This window comes from Podarcis muralis, chromosome 2 (genome assembly GCF_964188315.1).
Source record: "Podarcis muralis chromosome 2, rPodMur119.hap1.1, whole genome shotgun sequence".
Lineage (NCBI taxonomy): Eukaryota > Metazoa > Chordata > Lepidosauria > Squamata > Lacertidae > Podarcis > Podarcis muralis.
The window spans coordinates 105,229,792-105,247,651 of record NC_135656.1 but is presented as its reverse complement, the minus strand read 5'-3'; the positions used below and the strand labels follow the sequence as shown (position 1 = coordinate 105,247,651).

At 49.3% G+C, this 17,860-nt stretch overlaps 1 protein-coding gene across 5 annotated transcripts in view; it reads left to right on the top strand.

Moving 5' to 3' along the window:
- The window catches only part of SETD5 (SET domain containing 5), a 63,045-nt gene extending 47,247 nt beyond the window's left edge, over nucleotides 1–15,798 (top strand). For 3 of the 5 annotated variants that reach the window (XM_028719722.2, XM_028719720.2, XM_077925149.1), the window contains 7 exons: nucleotides 1,277–1,530; nucleotides 5,142–5,198; nucleotides 7,577–8,032; nucleotides 8,887–9,164; nucleotides 12,116–12,249; nucleotides 13,307–13,392; nucleotides 13,543–15,798. In XM_028719722.2, coding sequence (XP_028575555.2) covers nucleotides 1,277–1,530; nucleotides 5,142–5,198; nucleotides 7,577–8,032; nucleotides 8,887–9,164; nucleotides 12,116–12,249; nucleotides 13,307–13,392; nucleotides 13,543–14,187 — 1,910 coding nt within the window. In that variant the 3' untranslated portion in view covers nucleotides 14,188–15,798. The remainder of the gene's footprint in view (nucleotides 1–1,276; nucleotides 1,531–5,141; nucleotides 5,199–7,576; nucleotides 8,033–8,886; nucleotides 9,165–12,115; nucleotides 12,250–13,306; nucleotides 13,393–13,542) is intronic. The other 2 variants (XM_028719723.2, XM_028719721.2) reach the window with 1 other exon arrangement.
- Nucleotides 15,799–17,860: the final 2,062 nt, after the last annotated feature.

Genomic DNA, 17,860 nt, shown 5'->3' with positions numbered 1-17,860 from the left:
GTCCATTCTTAACCTGAAACTGTTCTTAATGTGAGGTACCACACTAGCTAATGGGGCCTCCTGCTGCCACCGCACGATTTCTGTTCTCATCCTGAAGTAAAGTTCTTAACCAGAGGTACTAGTTCTGAGTCTGTAACCTGAAGCGTCTGTAACCCGAGGTACCACTGTATGTGACTCCAGCAGATTACCCTCCAGGGCATGTGACCCCCAGCAAAAAAAAGGCTGCCCACCCTGCTTTAGACGTTCTACTGATAGTGTGAGGGATGGCTTACTGATGAGCAGCTACTTTGCAGCTGGGAAATGTGTTTTAAGTTCTTCAACTGTGTGAGTGGGGGAAAGAAGCCTTGGTCTATTGAGAAAGAGAGATTAGCTTGTGTGTGCAGATGCAGAACACTCCAGTTGAAGGAAAGTGGGGTCTTTAAAGTTCTCTTTTGGTCTTGCCATCAGTAACTGGTCTCTACCCTAGCAGGAGACTTGCTGCTGCAAGGGTAGTGGAATTTTGACAAAATAAAATTAACAAGGCCTCACCAGTGAAGATTGCTTGGTGCCTGAGGCTAGAGATAATAGAGCAGAACAACCCTTTTACTGTACTTTGAGGATTGATTTGAAAGCATTGGGGGCAGTAAAGAGTGCAGAGAGGGAGGCCTGGATGTTGTCAACAGGAAACTTAACAGGGGGACTTGTGGGCATTCCTGCTGGACCTGCTGGATGTTTCCTGCAAGGACTAGTTCTTGTTCCGCCTTGCTTTGAATCCTTGCCAGATTTCCCATCAGCCTAAAGAGTGCATGGAAGATGCACCATTCCTAGCTCAGGAAGACTGCAGGTAAATGCAAGGAAGTGATGCAGCTGAGTGGCAGAGGGAGAGGCTTGGGTTATCACTTTCTGGGCCACGGCCCTGTCTTTTGGCAAGGTGCATACTGCTGTGTCGGTGGAGATATAGGGAGGTGATGCAGAGAGGCTTAGATTTTGGACAACCGAGACCTTAACAGGTGTTTTTATTAGCTTGTTGATTGCTTTTGGTTTGGACCCTTTTTTTAATCTCAGCGAGTTCCCTTGAGCCCTGAAATTGCCCACCTTTCTTACCTCCCCCTGTTTTGGTAGTGTTCCTCTTTGGAGAAAAGAAGGCTTCTTTTTTATAGAGAGAGAGCTGAAGAGTTGTCAGTATGGCAAGAACCAGTCAAAAATTTAAAGATTCGTGTAGCGGGAGTAGATGATGAGCGTAGATGGGGGCTTTGTAATGGTAGAGTCACTACCTGGATTCTGTGTTGCCTTTCAGATTTCCTGAGCCCCCTGAAGAAGTGGAAGTCTCGCTATCTAATGGAGCAGAGCGTTACCAAGTTATTGAGACCGCTTTCTCCAGTCACTCCCCCACTTCCTGACCCCTCGGTTCCAGATGCGCTGAGCCCACACCTCACCACGTCCTCCTCATCTATGCCAGGAGAGGAGGAATGTCGAAGTAGCTGCGGTGTGATCTTCTCACCAATTCCCTCCTTGGCTGCTAGTCGTTGTAATACTCCACTACAGTTTGAGGTAAGTTGGGGGGGCAGGACGGCAGCTTTCCCCGCAGACCTAGGATGTATACATCAAAACTCCTTGAAAAGACACACTAAGAAATGAGAAGATAGGTTTTTAAAAGAATCCTGTGTATTCCGAAAATCTGGCACCTGCAGATTATATTCTCCTTTATTGTTATGCACAGTAGATTGATACTAGAGTGTGCAAGGGGTTACAGGTTACCAGAAACACTATTCCCTGCCCTCTGATTCACTTAATCTCAGCTTCTCCACCCCAGTAGCATCCAGAGATGCTGTCAGCTTCTGGGCTGCTGCTCCCCTGCATTCACCTCTTAGCAAACTCTAAGCTTTGGAGAACATTAGCTGTATTGGATCCCAAGAATTCCCCATCTGCATGATGTGTTTCCTGTTCTTCTTACAGCCATTTGCCCCCCCCCCCTTTCAAAACTTCTGTAAACCTTTGTAGCGCAACGCAGGTGTGAGTTGCGCAGGTAGCCTCCGTTTTGCAGTTTCCCTCATGACAAGCACGTGCCAGTGCTTTCATTCCGAAGCATCCCGTTTTCCTACTTTTTATTGTGTCCCATATTTGTGCTTGGGGTGGAGTTGGCGCTTCCCATTCCCATTTTTCAATATTGGGCCACTAAACTCTTTAGGTCTGCTGCTGCCCCTTAGCAAAACTCCCTGGAAATGTCTATTCTTATGAAAGTTGAGATGACCACAATTTGGGATTCTGGACTCTCTGCTATCCTCAGCTTTCTGCATAATTGTATGGGCTTTGAGTCTGGGCTGTGCATTTCTGTACACATAAGAAAACGCTATTGCACCAAGACAACCCAGACTGTTGGAATCCAGATTCTGCAGCTTCTAAAATGGGGCAAATCGGAAGCCTTTGCATGATTTCTCGTTCTTTGCAGAACTCTACTTCTGTTTATTTTTTATTTAACGAAATGTATGTACCGCTTGATTGTAACATAACCTCTAAGTGGTTTACAAGGAGGATTTATTCTGCTGACTGGGATGGCAACTTAAGCCGCTTTAAATCCTGCTCACCAGCAGCCCTGACTCCTAAGATTCCATCAGGCATTGCCCACATATTCTCAAGTGTAGCTTCGCAACCATAGTTGCTCCTTTGAAAAAAAAGTAAAACAAGATTCCTAAGCTGAATTCTGTGGCTGGTGTCCTGTGGCTTTTCTATACTTCCATATAATTGTAGCATTTCCACCACCGCGATTATGGCCCTGCTGCTTGAGCGCAAGTGGGTTGGTCATTGTACGGTGCCTGATCATTAATTTTGCTTACTATCCAAATGGCAAGATCCCCAATCACTTTCCCAGTGCCTTTGGATTCAGGTCTCGTGGGCTCTTGCACGTTGAGACCACTTCCAGTTCTGCACAGAAACGGAGACAGAACTCGTTGGACTGCGGGGAAATGCAGAATCGTAGTGTTGCCGGAAGCCACAGAAACTTGAGTGGCCTTAGCTGCACCAGTCTTAGTGAGACAGTGGCATGGGATGTCACTAGGACTTTGTATCTTGAGACTGGACGTTGGTCCCAATTTGCACTCCTGATTTGAAGCGGCACTTAAGGAGTGTTGGTCATCGCAAACTTCAGTCAGACTTCAAAGGTTTCTGCCCCGTGTAAGAAAGTGAGCAGCTTCTGCTGCTGTATGACTGAGTTTCCTGCCCACCTGCCCCTCTTTCTGTGTGTTGTAGGGAAGGAGCCTTCCAATGTGTTAAGGTTTCTACCACCCATTCTCCCCAGTTCCCCTGTGTTGAGGCTTCCCCTTTTCACACCATTCCACTCATTCATGACACGTTCTTTATGTTTCCTTTAAATTATTTCCTGCTGCATTTCTGCCCAATCCATAATTGTCTTTTTTAAAAAGGAAGAAGCAAGTTAAATAATACCAGTGCATTGTTAAACAGCAGGTAGAAATAGGTCAAAGCAGTTTGAGCAGCCATCAAGTTGAGCCTGCCTCCTAGAAAATCAACGGCGAAGCTATAAAAAGTTCCAAAAAAACCTCAACCACACAAAAACAAACACAATAAAAAATAGCCCAAAGCGCCGAGGACCTTCTGGAGGTTCCCTCACTGCGAGAAGTGAAGTTACAGGGAACCAGGCAGAGGGCCTTCTCGCTGGTGGCGCCTGCCCTATGGAACGCCCTCCCAGCAGATGTCAAGGCAATAAACAACTATCTTACTTTTAAAAGACATCTGAAGGCAGCCCTGTTTAAGGAAGTTTTTAATGTTTAATGCTGTATTGTGTTTTTAACATTCGCTTGGGAGCCACTCAGAGTGGCTGGGGAAACCCAGCCAGATGGGCGGGGTATAAAAAATAATAATATATATTTATTATTATTATTATTATTTTATTTTCCCAAACTTGGGAATTCAGCTGTTGTTGAACTGCAACTCCAAACATCTAGCTAGCAGGACCAATGGTTAGGGATGGTGGGAACTGTAGCCCCAAAACAGCTGGAGACCCAAGTTTGGGAACCCCTGCTCAAGAACATATTTCACTGTGCTTACGTGGTTTAGACTTTAACCAGTCTTTCTCAATCCCATGTGCTCTCGATATCTGAACTACATATGCCATCAGCCTAGGAGTTGTAGTCCAAAGCATTTGAGGAGCCCTGGGGTGGGGAAGGGTAGTTTAGATAAAAGTACTTGTTGTGGGTCTGTGTCTCATGGGCTTCTGCGCTTAGGGATCTGAAGCTGTCTTACCTTGGAAGTGTTCAGAAGCTCAATATTTAATCAGTTTTTAGTGGGAGGTTTGAGAGAGAGAGAGACCCAAAGTGACTTTCTTGGTAAAAGGATTTATGGCATGGCGACATCAGCTTACTAAAGGGGTTCTGCCATGTGTCACTGCTCTTTTTGCCTCAACCAAATGTGGCTCTCAAATGGCTGCCTGACAGAGACATGCTACATCTGGGGTAGAGCCACCGGCCAGCATAACCCAGCAGATTCTGAGGGGGCGGGTCTCCTCCTGCAGCTCGTGCTTTCCAGCACTGCATACCTCAGGAGGGGACCCTGGGTTTACGGAGGAAGAGAGAGATGCTTTCATGCAACGTTGCAGTTCCAGGTATGGAAGCATCTCCCATGCTTCATGCCCACCTTCCCTCAAGGAGATAGTACCATAACTTCATATCCACTGTAGCAGACGCTATCTCAAGGAGCAGCCAGCTGAGGATTTTCTACATAATGCCTTCACCTTTCAGTCCAGTCTGAAAGCAAGGCATTGTGGGTAGAGAGTGATACGCCAGCTCTCATCCGAGTGATGGGCTTCGTGAGGTGCTGCTGGTTGGCCAGGCATCCTCAGAACGCAAGGCAATGGAATGATCTCCAGTTTCTGCGCTGTCCTTTCATCCGGATACTAAAGTTGTAGCATGAGACACAGTAACTCCATCCTGTTTTTTCCTCCTACTCTGAAATCCATGTAATGTGTTTACTCCCCCCCCCCCCAAGTGATGAGGCCACCCCTTTGATAGTCTCTTATCCTGCCCCCCCACCCCCCGCAAATAGTTGTGGCTAACCTCTATGCTTGTTTCTTTTCTTTTTTTTTAACTTCATTTTATTTTGCTTCTTGACTTGTAAAATTAGATGAATAACAAGATGCTTTTCCCTCCTAGAACGTATCCTCCCCTGAGAGTTCCCCTGCGCATAGGCCCGAGTCCCTGTCGCCCGAGGTAGTTATCACACCATCTCAATTGGAGGCGGAGAGAGTGTGTAGTTTGCGTGGTGAGCGTGTGTGTGTGTGTGTGTACACTTGGAGGGAGGAGGGATAGGGGAAGCAGCGGGTGGGGAAGAAGGGGCTAGTCAAGTCAGATTCCTTTGTTGTTGAAGTTGAGCATTGAGTGGTGAACGAAGGGAAAATGCCAACCACTTTCCAGTTAATTCTTCTGAAGTAGCATTTCCTGGGGAGTGGGGGAGAGAGAGAGGAAGGGAAGGGAAGGGAGAGGAGAAAATGAATCAGACTCTTTTAATTTTTGGTGGCTGGCCCTGGGCCTTGCAACCACTGTGCTGTATGTTTTATTGAACCCATCTTCTTAATCCATTGCAGCATAGACAGTCCTGCTCCTGCTCTGTGCCAAAAGTCCACATTCTTCAAGATACAAACTCTGCGGTCAGATTCAATTGTGCAACTCGATAAGCATAATGCAAAGTTAATTGTTTTGTCTGGTGGAGTTTGGAGTCTGAGGCCAGGGAGCGATATGGCTCCTAAGAGGGCAAGGATGGCTATGTGGTTGTACAGACCTAGAGATAATTTTCCGGCAGGATTTGTTCTGTTTTTGTTTTTAGGCCATGATTGTTTTGATGCATGGCATCCACCGAAAAGCAATGTAACACACTCTTATAAAACAAATGCATGAGTAGCGGAACATAGAGCCCAAGAGGAGAAGGGAGGGACAGGTTCTGAAAGCGGACTAGAAACTTAGGTCTAGCTTCCCAGAAATCTAGTTAAAACAGTGTGCCGGGTGCCACAGTCAGTCTGGAACTGCAAAAGGCCAACGGCCCTCAACCTGAATGTCTCAAACAAGTACCAAACTGGGGAGTTGCTCACTGACGGCTGCCCTCCTGGATAGCCAAAAGGTGCCTGGACTTTCCAAAGTATTAGACACAGCATGATGAGAACTCCCATTTAGCACACTGGTAACGTGAAGTTTTACTGGGCCAATAAGGTCTGGTTGCATCCCTCCAGTCTGTCCTCCATCGTGAAGAGCAAAATGGATTGAAGACTGCAGGTCATAGGATTCCGGCAGAGGCTTACGGGTACCTTCATGCCTTTATGCATTTGTACTCCCCCACCCCAGTGCCCTAAATCTGCCACACACATCTTGTCTGATGTATGTATTTGCACCCACACGGCATTTTGTGCATTACAGTACACACAAGCACGCACACCTTTCCTTGCCTAGAGATTGATCTTTGTGAAGGAAAGGGGTGCGACGCAGCTCTTAGGTTTGTCTGCTTTCACTCCAAGGCAGCGGGACAATAGAGCTTTGTTTTGTAACCCACCCACCTCCAGCCTATCAAACGGAGAAGCAGCACTTTGTGGAGCGGGGTTATTACCCCCCCCCCCTTTCAGTTTAGGTGGTCAGCCTGCAAGCATAATGTTGGGATGCTGTATATAAACACCACCATGCCAAAAATTCAAGATAACAGCAAAAGGGATTGAAGCTAATAATGGACATAGCTGCAAAGCTTGAGGTAGGCAGTGCACTGTCAACAGTTTTCTAAGTTGCAGAGCAGGAATGAGCTATGCAGTATGGTTTATGTTTGTTGGTCTTATTTTGATCAGAGTACAGAGGCTTTTGTAAATCCTTGACAGCTTGGACAGGGATGGGAGTTATTGGGGGCAGAGGAACGTTTGGGAGCAGTGCAGGGTGCCAAAGATTCATCCCCATTGAATGGGCAGCTCCTCTCCCAATTGCTTTTTAATATAGCCACCACCCACACTTTTTTAAAGGGCCTTTTAATAATTGGAAACCTGTTAACCCAGGATTCTGTCTGTGGCTTGCATGCCATCCCGCGAAGCTTAGATTCTGTCCCGTGTGCTTGTCAGTTCTCTTCTTAAGAGATTTCTGAATGCCGTGAAGCGTGCTTGCAAAGTGTGCTTGTGACTAGCTTTACAACAAAGAGGTTGGTGGATACGAGTACCTGGTGTGTGGTGCCTTGAAGTTTTCCTTGATTCTTCACCTTTTATTGAAATGGTTGTGACGTTATATGTTAAATAGTGACCTTGAAAACACACCGAGGCTCATTTGAGCCGCCAACATCTCCATCCACGAGGGGGAGGGACCCTGCAAATTTAATTTGCCTCCAGAAATTCTGCAGAGGAAGAGAGCGACTATGCAGCTAGGGGGGAGAAAAAACCCAGGCAGAGCGGAGAGCAAAAGACTGGGAACAAAGAGTGAGAAAGCCGTATATGTGCTGTCCATGGGAAAGGGGGTCTTTCCTGAATTAAAAGTCTTTTTCTCTTGTCTGCCCCTTTCACCTGCTTCTCTACCCTGTCTGATATCCTCTCCCTCGCCCGCCCCCACACCCCCTTTGTTGGTCCTTCCAGCTCTGCCTCAGGACGGACCTTGACCTACAGAAGGCAGGATTCCTGGATGCCAGCGCTAACAGCTGTCCAGAGAAACCCTCCTTGCTCACTCCGGGGCATTCTGACCTGGCATCCCAGCCCTTGGAGACCAGCTTCCCAGGAAAGAGTGGAGAAGCCCAGGCGCTGCTACGAAGTTCCGACCAGGCTTTTCGGACAGAGTTTAACTTGATGTATGCCTTCTCCCCTCTGAACGCTATGCCTCGGGCAGACGGATTGTTACGAGAGTCTCCGCAGATGGCCGATGGGAAGCTTCTGAATCCAGACAGGGGCTGCTGCAGCTCCCCTGCGGAGGGATACTTTGGCAGGCATGAGCAGGCGCTTCTGAAAGAAGCCGCGCACGGACCCTTGCCCCCCTGCGGCGAGAAAACCTGCGAAGGCGTGAAATCCGCACCCCAGAACCCTCCGCAGAGGAAAAAGGCAAGTAACATGAGTAACACCAGCACAGTCACTCCAGGGAGAAAGGAAGGCCTGCCCGGGGTGTGTGTGCGCGTGCGCTGGGAAATCATACAAGAGGAGGCAGCCTGGAGCCTGCTGAGAGACATGCAGACTCTCCATTTCTTGGTAGGGTGAGCAGCTGAGGAATCTTTCTTTGGTGGGAACAGGATGAAAGCAGACATCATGTCCCTGGAGAAGTCCATGCAACAGGGTGCGGAGTCTGTTCTTAGAGGGTGGTTCTGATCTCCGCTTTGTGTTGTCCTTGAGTCTGTGTGACCCGGAGGTCTGGCTTTAGGTTTCCTGCTGGCTATAGGCTGGAGATAACACCCGGGGACGCGGGTGGCGCTGTGGGTAAAAGCCTCAGCGCCTAGGGCTTGCCGATCGAAAGGTCAGCGGTTCGAATCCCCGCGGCGGGGTGCGCTCCCATTGCTCGGTCCCAGCGCCTGCCAACCTAGCAGTTCGAAAGCACCCCCCGGTGCAAGTAGATAAATAGGGACCGCTTTCTAGCGGGAAGGTAAACGGCGTTTCCGTGTGCGGCTCTGGCTCGCCAGAGCAGCGATGTCACGCTGGCCACGTGACCCGGAAGTGTCTCCGGACAGCGCTGGCCCCTGGCCTCTTGAGTGAGATGTGCGCACAACCCCAGAGTCTGGCAAGACTGGCCCGTACGGGCAGGGGTACCTTTACCTTTACCTTTATAGGCTGGAGAGCAGCTTCCTTGCACCAGCACAAAAATGTAGCCCACAGGGCATTGCAGCAGGTGCCTTTTAAGCGTACGCACGCACGAGTGTTGAGTTACGTCACCTGCCTGAAGCTGATGATAGCCTTTTCTCTCCTAGGTATCCCTTCTGGAGTACCGCAAACGAAAGCAAGAAGCCAAGGAGGGAGGGGATTCCTCTCGATGCACAGGGACACCCACCCGACTGAGTGCCAGCTGCTCGGGGGCGGATGTGGATGCTGCTGGCCTCCTGCAGGGCTCGGGGGCCCACACCCTGTCTTCTCCACAGCACGGCTTCTCCCCCTCTCATTCTTCTTCCTCTCACCTGGAGGAAGTCAGCCCACCAGAACCACGGGGGACCACGCACAGCAAATCCCAGGACAGCATCAGCAGTAGATGGTGAGTCTCAGGAAGCAAACTGTGGCAGAGACATGTGTTGTTTCTAGGAGTTCCTCCCTGACAAGATGAAAAGAGATTAAAAATGCCCTGTGCCGTGTCTTGCCTCACTTTGGTCTTAAAGGGCAGGATGATAACCTCAATAGCGAAGCTTCAGCACAGAGAGAGCACTTTTCACAGCTCTCCCTTACTGTGGGCTGCAGTCTGCAAAGAGCCACCCTGCTGGATTCGACCAAAGGCATGTCCAGCATTGTTTCCAGCAATGGCCTGCCAGGTAATTTCAGGAAACTTACAAGGAGATCAGAAAACAACAGCCTCTTACTCGTCCCAAGCATCTGGTATTCAGAGTCCAGTTGCCTCTGAATGCAGAGATTCTGTTAAGTTATCATAGCTAATTGCCATTATTTTGCTGTCAGTGAACTTACAGAATTTGGCTTCCCAAATTTTTACCTTGTCACATATTGATACTGCTTCTATAAGCAAGTTGCAGCACTACAGTGGTACCTCGGGTTACGTACTTAATTCGCTCCGGAGGTCCGTTCTTAACCTGAAACTGTTCTTAACCTGAAGCACCACTTTAACTAATGGGGCCTCCCGCTTCTGCTGTGCCATTTCTGTTCTCATCCTGAAGCAACATTCTTAACCGGAAGCACTATTTCTGGGTTAGCGGAGTCTGTAACCTGAAGCATATGTAACCTGAACCGTATGTAACCTGAGGTACCACTGTAGTAGCATCTGAGTTCAGTGGTTCCAAAGACTGTGGTCTTTGTTAGATCTGCAGTGTTACATGCGCTCCGGAGTTCCAACTTTTCTGCCCTTTGCGACTAGCGGGCAGTGGTGGGGCAGAGCTGTTTCAGAGTGGGGGGGGGGTTAAGAGTCCTGTACACTCAAGCTTGTTACGTTTCTTCCTGAGGACCTTCCTCTACCTTTGCATACAGATAACTGACCTTTTCTGCTGCATCAGCTATACTGGGGACAGGTGGTGACTTCGAATCACAAGCTGTATTTACACAAGAGCCTCCACAGATTTGCTGTGCTTTGCAATATCGGCACACAGTTTTCATTTTAAAAGAAATGAAGTTTCCATCTCTCTCAGTTGCCAAGGAACTGCTTTTGCAATCTAAACAGATGGGCTCCTCCTCCTATTAACCCTGCCCTGCAGGAAGCTCTTGCTAGCCAAAAAAAAGCAGCAGTAAATATGTACATTCCTTCCTTCCACATCCCCACCCATATATATATATCCTCATTGAAATGTGACCACCTGTCTAGCTCATTTTTGCAAATTAACTATAAAGACATAAAATATGCAGATTCAATGGGAGGGAGGGATCTAGCACGTAAGCTTTTTGATTTCAATACTTGAAATACAGTGGTACCTCAGGTTACATATGCTTCAGGTTACAGACTCCGCTAACCCAGAAATAGTGCTTCAGGTTAAGAACTTTGCTTCAGGATGAGAACAGAAATCGTGCTCCGGCTGTGCGGCAGCAGCAGGAGGCCCCATTAGCTAAAGTGGTGCTTCAGGTTAAGAACAGTTTCAGGTTAAGAACGGACCTCCGGAACGAATTAAGTACTTAACCCGAGGTCCCACTGTACCAAGCATTGATTGTACTGTAAAAGTTGGAGCGGAAGTACCCGTTGGAGTTAAGCCAGGAACTGGGGGGGGGGGGTGGTTTTTAAAATTGGGTTGCAAACATAATTATGAAACTCAAAAGGGTTTTCCAAAAGGGTGAAATTCTGGCTGCCGTGCTTCAGCGTAGAACATGCTGTACACGCCTTCTTTCTCACTCCTTGCAACTGCCTTGTGAAGGAGGCTGGGCACCATTGTTCCGATTTTACTTATAGTAAAAAGTTGAGAGTCGAATGACCTATCCAAAGCCACTTCAGCGAGTCCAGTTCTCACTAAAATGGTCCTAAGCAGAGAAAATCCACACCGGCTGTGTAAAATGAGCATTTTAACATTTCAAATTACCTTGGCGAGCAGAGCATGGTGAAATAGAGCTTTGTTTTCTGCATTACAACTTCATTTGTGTATCGACTGGAGACCTCTCTTTGTATGATCCTAAAGCACAAAGTAAAATCTCGGACTATATTTTTACTGCCCCAGAGCAAACCATCCTAATATACTCTGCAGCCGTGGCAGCATTCCAGCAGTGGTTGGGTTGCTCGTACAATATCCTGTGTATTCCTCGGACTCTTATCCCAGGGTAACTGCCTTCTGTTTCCCCCAACGGAACTATAGAAATAGGCTGCAGTGTTAACATTTGATTAAAATGGTTATTTGTCTCTAATGAATATTTTCTAGCCATCATTGTGAGGCAAGCTCCACTCTGCCCTAGAATTAAACAGCACTTGCCTCAACAACTAAGGTGCACAAGCCTTAAGCTGCAGGTTGCGCATAATGTAGAAATACACATGAACAAAACCCCTTCGGACCGCAGGGGAACCTTTCAATACAATAAACTAAGATGGTAAAGGTACCCCTGCCCATACGGGCCAGTCTTGACAGACTCTAGGGTTGTGCGCCCATCTCACTCTATAGGCCGGGGGCCAGCGCTGTCCGCAGACACTTCCGGGTCACGTGGCCAGCGTGACAAGCTGCATCTGGTGAGCCAGCGCAGCACACGGAACGCCGTTTACCTTCCCGCTAGTAAGCGGTCCCTATTTATCTACTTGCACCCGGGGGTGCTTTCGAACTGCTAGGTTGGCAGGCGCTGGGACCGAGTGACAGGAGCGCACCCCGCCGCGGGGATTCGAACCGCCGACCTTTCGATCGGCAAGTCCTAGGTGCTGAGGCTTTAACCCACAGCGCCACCCGCATCCCAGCACAATAAACTACAGTTGTTTAAAAAAAACCCAACAAAACATTGTCACGAGATGCTTGAAATTGTTTAGACCTCTTGAAGGGTCCAGAGGTGTCATTCCCATTCTGGCTCTTTTGTGCCCTGCTATAGGATGGTTCCCACCTCGGTGGAGCGGCTGCGAGAAGGCCGTGGGATTCTGGAGAAGGTTTTACGCAGCAGCGCCAAGTTGTGTCAGAGAGGAGAGCCCTCGCCCACCCGGGAGAGCCTAGGGGAGAGAGAAGCAGGTAAATGGGAATGCACTTGGGGGGGGGGGTTCCTTTGGAGCTCGAGCAGGTGGGGCTGAATCCACAGGCAGGGCTCTGATCTTGTGGAATGACGGAGTCCAAGACCGTCTGTGACTTACGGGACTTCTGCTCCACGTGGCGCAGGCTCACATCACTCCAAACAAAGCAGTTGAGATTCATTCGCTAGCTTTGTCTTGGGGATGCCGATATAAGTCTCTCTCTACTGATTGACTTACACAAGTGCAGTGAGGCATTCAAGAAGAGGCTAGGCAGGCACAGAATTGAAGAGTTCAAAGAGACCCCAAGGGTCTTCTAGTCCAACCTCCTGCAATGCAGGAATCTCAGCTGAAGCATCCATGACAGATGCCCATCCAACCTCTGCTTAAAAACCTCCAAGGAAGGAGAGTCCATCACCTCCTGAATGAGTCTGTTGATCCACTGTCAAACAGCTCTTACCACCAGAAATTTCTTCCCGATGTTTAGTTGGAGTCTCCTTTCTTTGTAATTTGAATCCCTTGGTTTGGGTCCTAGCCTCCAGAGCAGAAGAAAACAAGCTTGCTCTCTCCTCCATGTGGAAGCCCTTGAGATATTTGAAGGTGGCAATTGTATCTCCTCTCAGTCTCCTCTTTATCTCAACTGTTCCTCGTAAGGCTTGGTTTCCAGACCCTTGATCATCTTGGTTGCCTTCCTCTGCACACATTCCAGCTTGTCCGTGTCCTTCTTAAATTGGGACACCCAGAACTGGACACAGTACTCTAGGTGTGGTCTGACCAAGGCAGAAGAGAGGAAAGGGGATTGACTAGATGAGGCCATGATTCTGTGAAAGAGAGTCTTTCTCTCCCCCCTCCCCCCCCACCTTCAGTGTTGCTCCTCTAGCTATTGAGGTTTTATTAGTTTTATTCTAATCCTTGCCTACATTTCAGTTTTTCTAGAGCTGGGGCTCTTCAGGGGGTCTCTCTCTCACCTGTCCCTGCTACAGGGGCTCGCCTGTAGCTGGTTCCTCCTAATCCAGCAACCTGTCTTTCTGCTGCTAGACCCTCTCTGCTCTGCCTTCCAGATGCTGCGGAAGGAGATTCGACAGACCCCCTCAACCCTTCCCTCAAGGGACCAGCCGTTTATAGTCCTTCACGTTACAGCTACCAGGTACGTGAGGCGATACCCGCCTCGTGCCGTTCACGGTTCCCGTGCAGTTGGCACTCGGGCGCAGTCCAGCCTTTCATGCCGGGGTCTCGATGAGCTGCAGAGCCGGATGCTGAACGGCGGTTTTGTGATGCCTGCTTCTTTCCCTTGCAGCTCTTGCAGTCGGACAGCCCGCGGGCGGAGTCGCAGACCGTCCTCCAGAGCGCCTCCCCGTACCGAGGACATCCCATGCCATCCCCTGGCTACAGCTACAGGTCCCAGTCCCAGAGAGCAGGGCACCTTCCGCCCCTCAGCTCCTCGGAACCCTCCCTTTCCTCTGTCCCCCCGGTCGCCACAGACTCCTCGGCTCTGTTTGCAGGGAACTCTGGGTATTATAGCAGCCAGCAGCCGTCTGGCAGTGGCGTCTTGAAGAAGAGCTGCCCCGCAGCCACTGCTCCCAGCCCTGCCCAAACGGCGGCAGCCGTAGACTGTTTGCCCCCCTCTGAAACAGGGTCTCATCCCTGTGTGGGAACCGCCGGCTGCCCTCCTTCCTCCTCCTCCTCCTCCTCCTCCACCACCACCACTTCCTCGTTGTCGTCTTCTTCCTCATCGTCCTCCAGGCCCTCGCAGTCAGACTTGCGGACTATCAACCCTCCCGCCTCTGGGCAGCCTGCTCTGTACCAGAGCTCCAGAGCCGCAGCACTTTCCAGCTCGCAGCAGCAGCACTACTCTCACCGAGGGGGAGGAGGCGGCATCAATCAATACAGACTGCAGCAGCTTGCAGGGTCAGGCGTAAAGACTCAGACCGGCCTTTCTTAGGGCAGGACAGACTAGAGCCCACCGTTCCTTCTGGCAGTGGCTGACGGGGGAGCCATGCCGGGACAGCAAAGGACCCAGAGGCTGGGGCTCTGGGGTGTCCTGGGCAAGAGAGAGCACTGCCGGCCACCCCCTGGCTTTGGAAGGAGGAGAAGGCAGTGGCGGCGGCAGAATGTGCAGAAAAGCATCTCCCTGGTGTCCGGGTACATTGTAGAAAGCAAATGGTGCTGAGTGGCATGGCCTCTGTCTCCTACCGGTGCCCTTAGCTGTAGTCACCTGGGCAGGTAGGGAAAGCTTGAATATGAAACCAGTGCAAATCAGAAAAAATAAATAAATAGGGGAGATGGGGATATGTGGGGGGAGGGGGGCGTTAATCTAAATCCCAAAGTGCTCTCTGCAAGGTTGGGTTCCCAGAGTATTCTGGTCGGGGAGGGTTGGGGGCTTAGTCCATTCTGATCATTCCAGTTGCAAAGAAAGAGCATTTGTGGGAGAGAAGCAAGAGCCGTGGGGTGGGGCTGGTAGCAGTGTGTGTGTGTGAGAGAGAGAGAGAGAGAGAGGGCAGGGTGTGCATGCAGGCATTGCTGCAAAAAGTGACTCTAGTAAGTCCATACTATGCCTCTGAAGTTGGCATCTCGCTGCCAGTGAGGGGGTGGCCTAGGGGTGTGGTCAGTTCGTTCCAAGAGGCCAGTGCTGCGGCAGTGGGAATATGGACGGTGGCTTGCTTTAGGCGCCTGCCCTAATTCTAGGTGGGGGTGATGAGCGAGGTGCCCAGTCTGGTGGCATTGCTGCTGCGGTGGTCAGGAGTATCGTGGAGTGCATGAGAAACGCGCCTGCTACCTCCCCCTGAGGCCCAAGAGCAACAACACCAGGCCCGCCAAATGCTCTGTCAAATTCCATACAGTTGCCAGCTTTTCTCACTTGTTTACCTGTCAAGCGTGCATTTTTATTTATCTAATTTTATATTCAGTTATAACCATAGTAGGTTAGCAAAAATATCAGGCAGGTCTAACCCTGGTCCTGCCAAGGACCTTCTCGTTTCCTCTCGGACAAGATATTGCTGTGAGCATGTCTTCCCTCATTTCTCAGATGCACAGTCTTTCCCCCCCTCCCATTTCTTTCTTTTTAAAAAAATAATAATAATAATAATTAGGACTGTTAAAAGTTTCTCTAATCCACAACTGAAATCAGGTGTTCATTCGACTTAGAGGAAACTTTTAAAATTGATCAGAGCAGAGCAGAAGAAATAAACGAACCCTTTCCTTCAAAAGTGTCTGGCTGTTAGCGTGTTGGGGATAGAACTTGTCACCCACAAGTCCTATATACTGTATGAAAAAAGGGTGTCAGCTTCACTGGGCTTTGCAGCCTCCCTTTCCGACATGCTGAGCATGCCTCGTGGGGGTGAGCATTGCAAGCGATGATTCTGGAGATCAGCAGGCAAAAGGCGATGCGCCTGTTCTGTGTGCAGTCGCTGGGAAGGAGCCACCAGGAAGTTTGGGGGGCAGGCGGGCGAGCTGTAGCGCTGCCCTCAAGTGGAGTTGTACACTGTGCTGTAACATTTGAACTTTCACAAGAGATGTAATAATTTTGATAATAAAATACTTAACTTGAAAACCAGCCTGTTACGCTCTCTCACTGGGTTCTTGGGCGATGAAGTGTGGTTTTGTTCGCACAAAATTCAGGTGAAGCCGAAGGGACAGGGTGCCTTGTTGCACACAGCCCAAGATTTCAGCCCTCCTTTCAACATACAGCCCTCAAGATCTGGAGATCGTTGAGGGAAAGAGAACCCCAAAGTTAAGGGGCAGTTGCTGAGAGTGCCCCTTTTCTCATCCTGGTTTGCTGCTGTACATGGTATTCCTTATCTATCTAAAATGATATAACGGAGCGATGAGTAAAAGCGGGCTCTAAGGTTTGGTAGGACCAGGACCTTAAACAGAGATTGGAAGGCAATCTGGAGCTATTTCTGGCACTGGTGTAATTTGGGCCCGATTACCTTGCACAAGACAAGCTACAGCATTTTGTACCAGTTTAAAGTATCTGAACTGTTATCAAGGGCAGCCCTGCGTGAAGTGCATTACTGTAGTCAAGGCTCAGTGTTCTGAATGCATGAATGCTGCCGTATCTGCTGCTGTTGCTGTTACAAAGAATCACAGCCTTCTCTCCAAGTACAGCTTGAAAGGGCACACTCCAGATCCCTAGTGTAGCCTGTCCATCCCAGCTTGGACATGAATACAAGAGTAGCCCCAGGTCTGTGCCTGAACAGCCACAGACTGCTTAACATCATTAACTTCTCCAAAGATGCTGAAGGCAACGTCATGGTGATTTATCCTGCCCTCTTCCTGCCAAAGACTGGAAAGGCAGAGTGGTCTTTGTACGTCAGGTACGCCCCCATCAACCCAGTCACCTTGAATGGCAAGCTGTGGGAAGAGGCTAATGCAAATCTGAACTTATATGAGGAAATCATGCTTGAAAACAGTAAGAACCACCAACCAACTATAGTGGTACCTCGGGTTAAGTACTTAATTCGTTCCGGAGGTCCGTTCTTAACCTGAAACTCTTCTTAACCTGAAGCACCACTTTAGCTAATGGGGCCTCCCGCTGTTGCTGCGCCGCCGGAGCGCAATTTCTGTTCTCATCCTGAAGCAAAGTTCTTAACCTGAGGTACTATTTCTGGGTTAGAGTCTGTAACCTGAAGCGTCTGTAACCCGAGGTACCACTGTAAGAACCAACGGATCCTTCTCTAGAGGTGGTGAACCTCAGTCATTGTGGGTTGCACTAACTAAAGCTATTTAAAAATCCCATCAGGTGGGGAAAGTTGTCTGCCAGTGAATAACTTCTTGTCCAAAGGCTGCCTCTGCTGAGGTGTATCGATATTATAAGCATATTTTTATTACGGACTGCTCTCCCCCAAGAGATTCACCTGTCGCCTACCTTAACTGTCTCAAGCTTTTTCACACAACCATTTTAATCTTGCTGACTCCTGTGTTGTTTTTATGATTGTGTAGCTTTTAGTTCATTATGTTTTCCACATTTTTGTTCTTTTTGCTGAGGCTGTGGTTGAAGTGTGGTATGAAAATACTCGCAGCCAAATAATTATGGCCTCCACCATGCTTAGACACGGGGAGAGCACTGACTTAGACACTGCTAAGATGCGGGTGGCGCTGTGGTCTAAACCACTGAGCCTCTTGCCAATCAGAAGGTCAGTGGTTCAAATCCCCGCGACGGACTGAGCTCCCATTGCTCTGCCCCAGCTCCTGCCAACCTAGCAGTTGGAAATCACGCCAGTGCGAGTAGATAAATAGGTACCGCTGCAGTGGGAAGGTAAATGGCGTTTCTGTGTGCTCTGGTTTCCATCACTGTGTTCTGTTGCACCAGAAGTCATGCTGGCCACATGACCTGGAAAGCTGTCAGTGGACAAAGGCCAGCTCCCTCGGCCTGAAAGCAAGATGAGCACCACAACTCCATAGTTACCTTTAACTGGACTTAACTGCCCAGGGGTCCTTTACCTTTAGCTTTTTACTGAAACCAAATGAGAAGGGAGTGTCTTGGAACTTACTGATGAACAGGTGTGGAGGCAGAGTGGCAACCTGTGAAATCTCTTGGGGAAACATTTCGTGGTATTGACAAGCAACTGACATCATCCTCTGGGACTTGTGAGTGCTGAAAAGGTGCCAGAAGG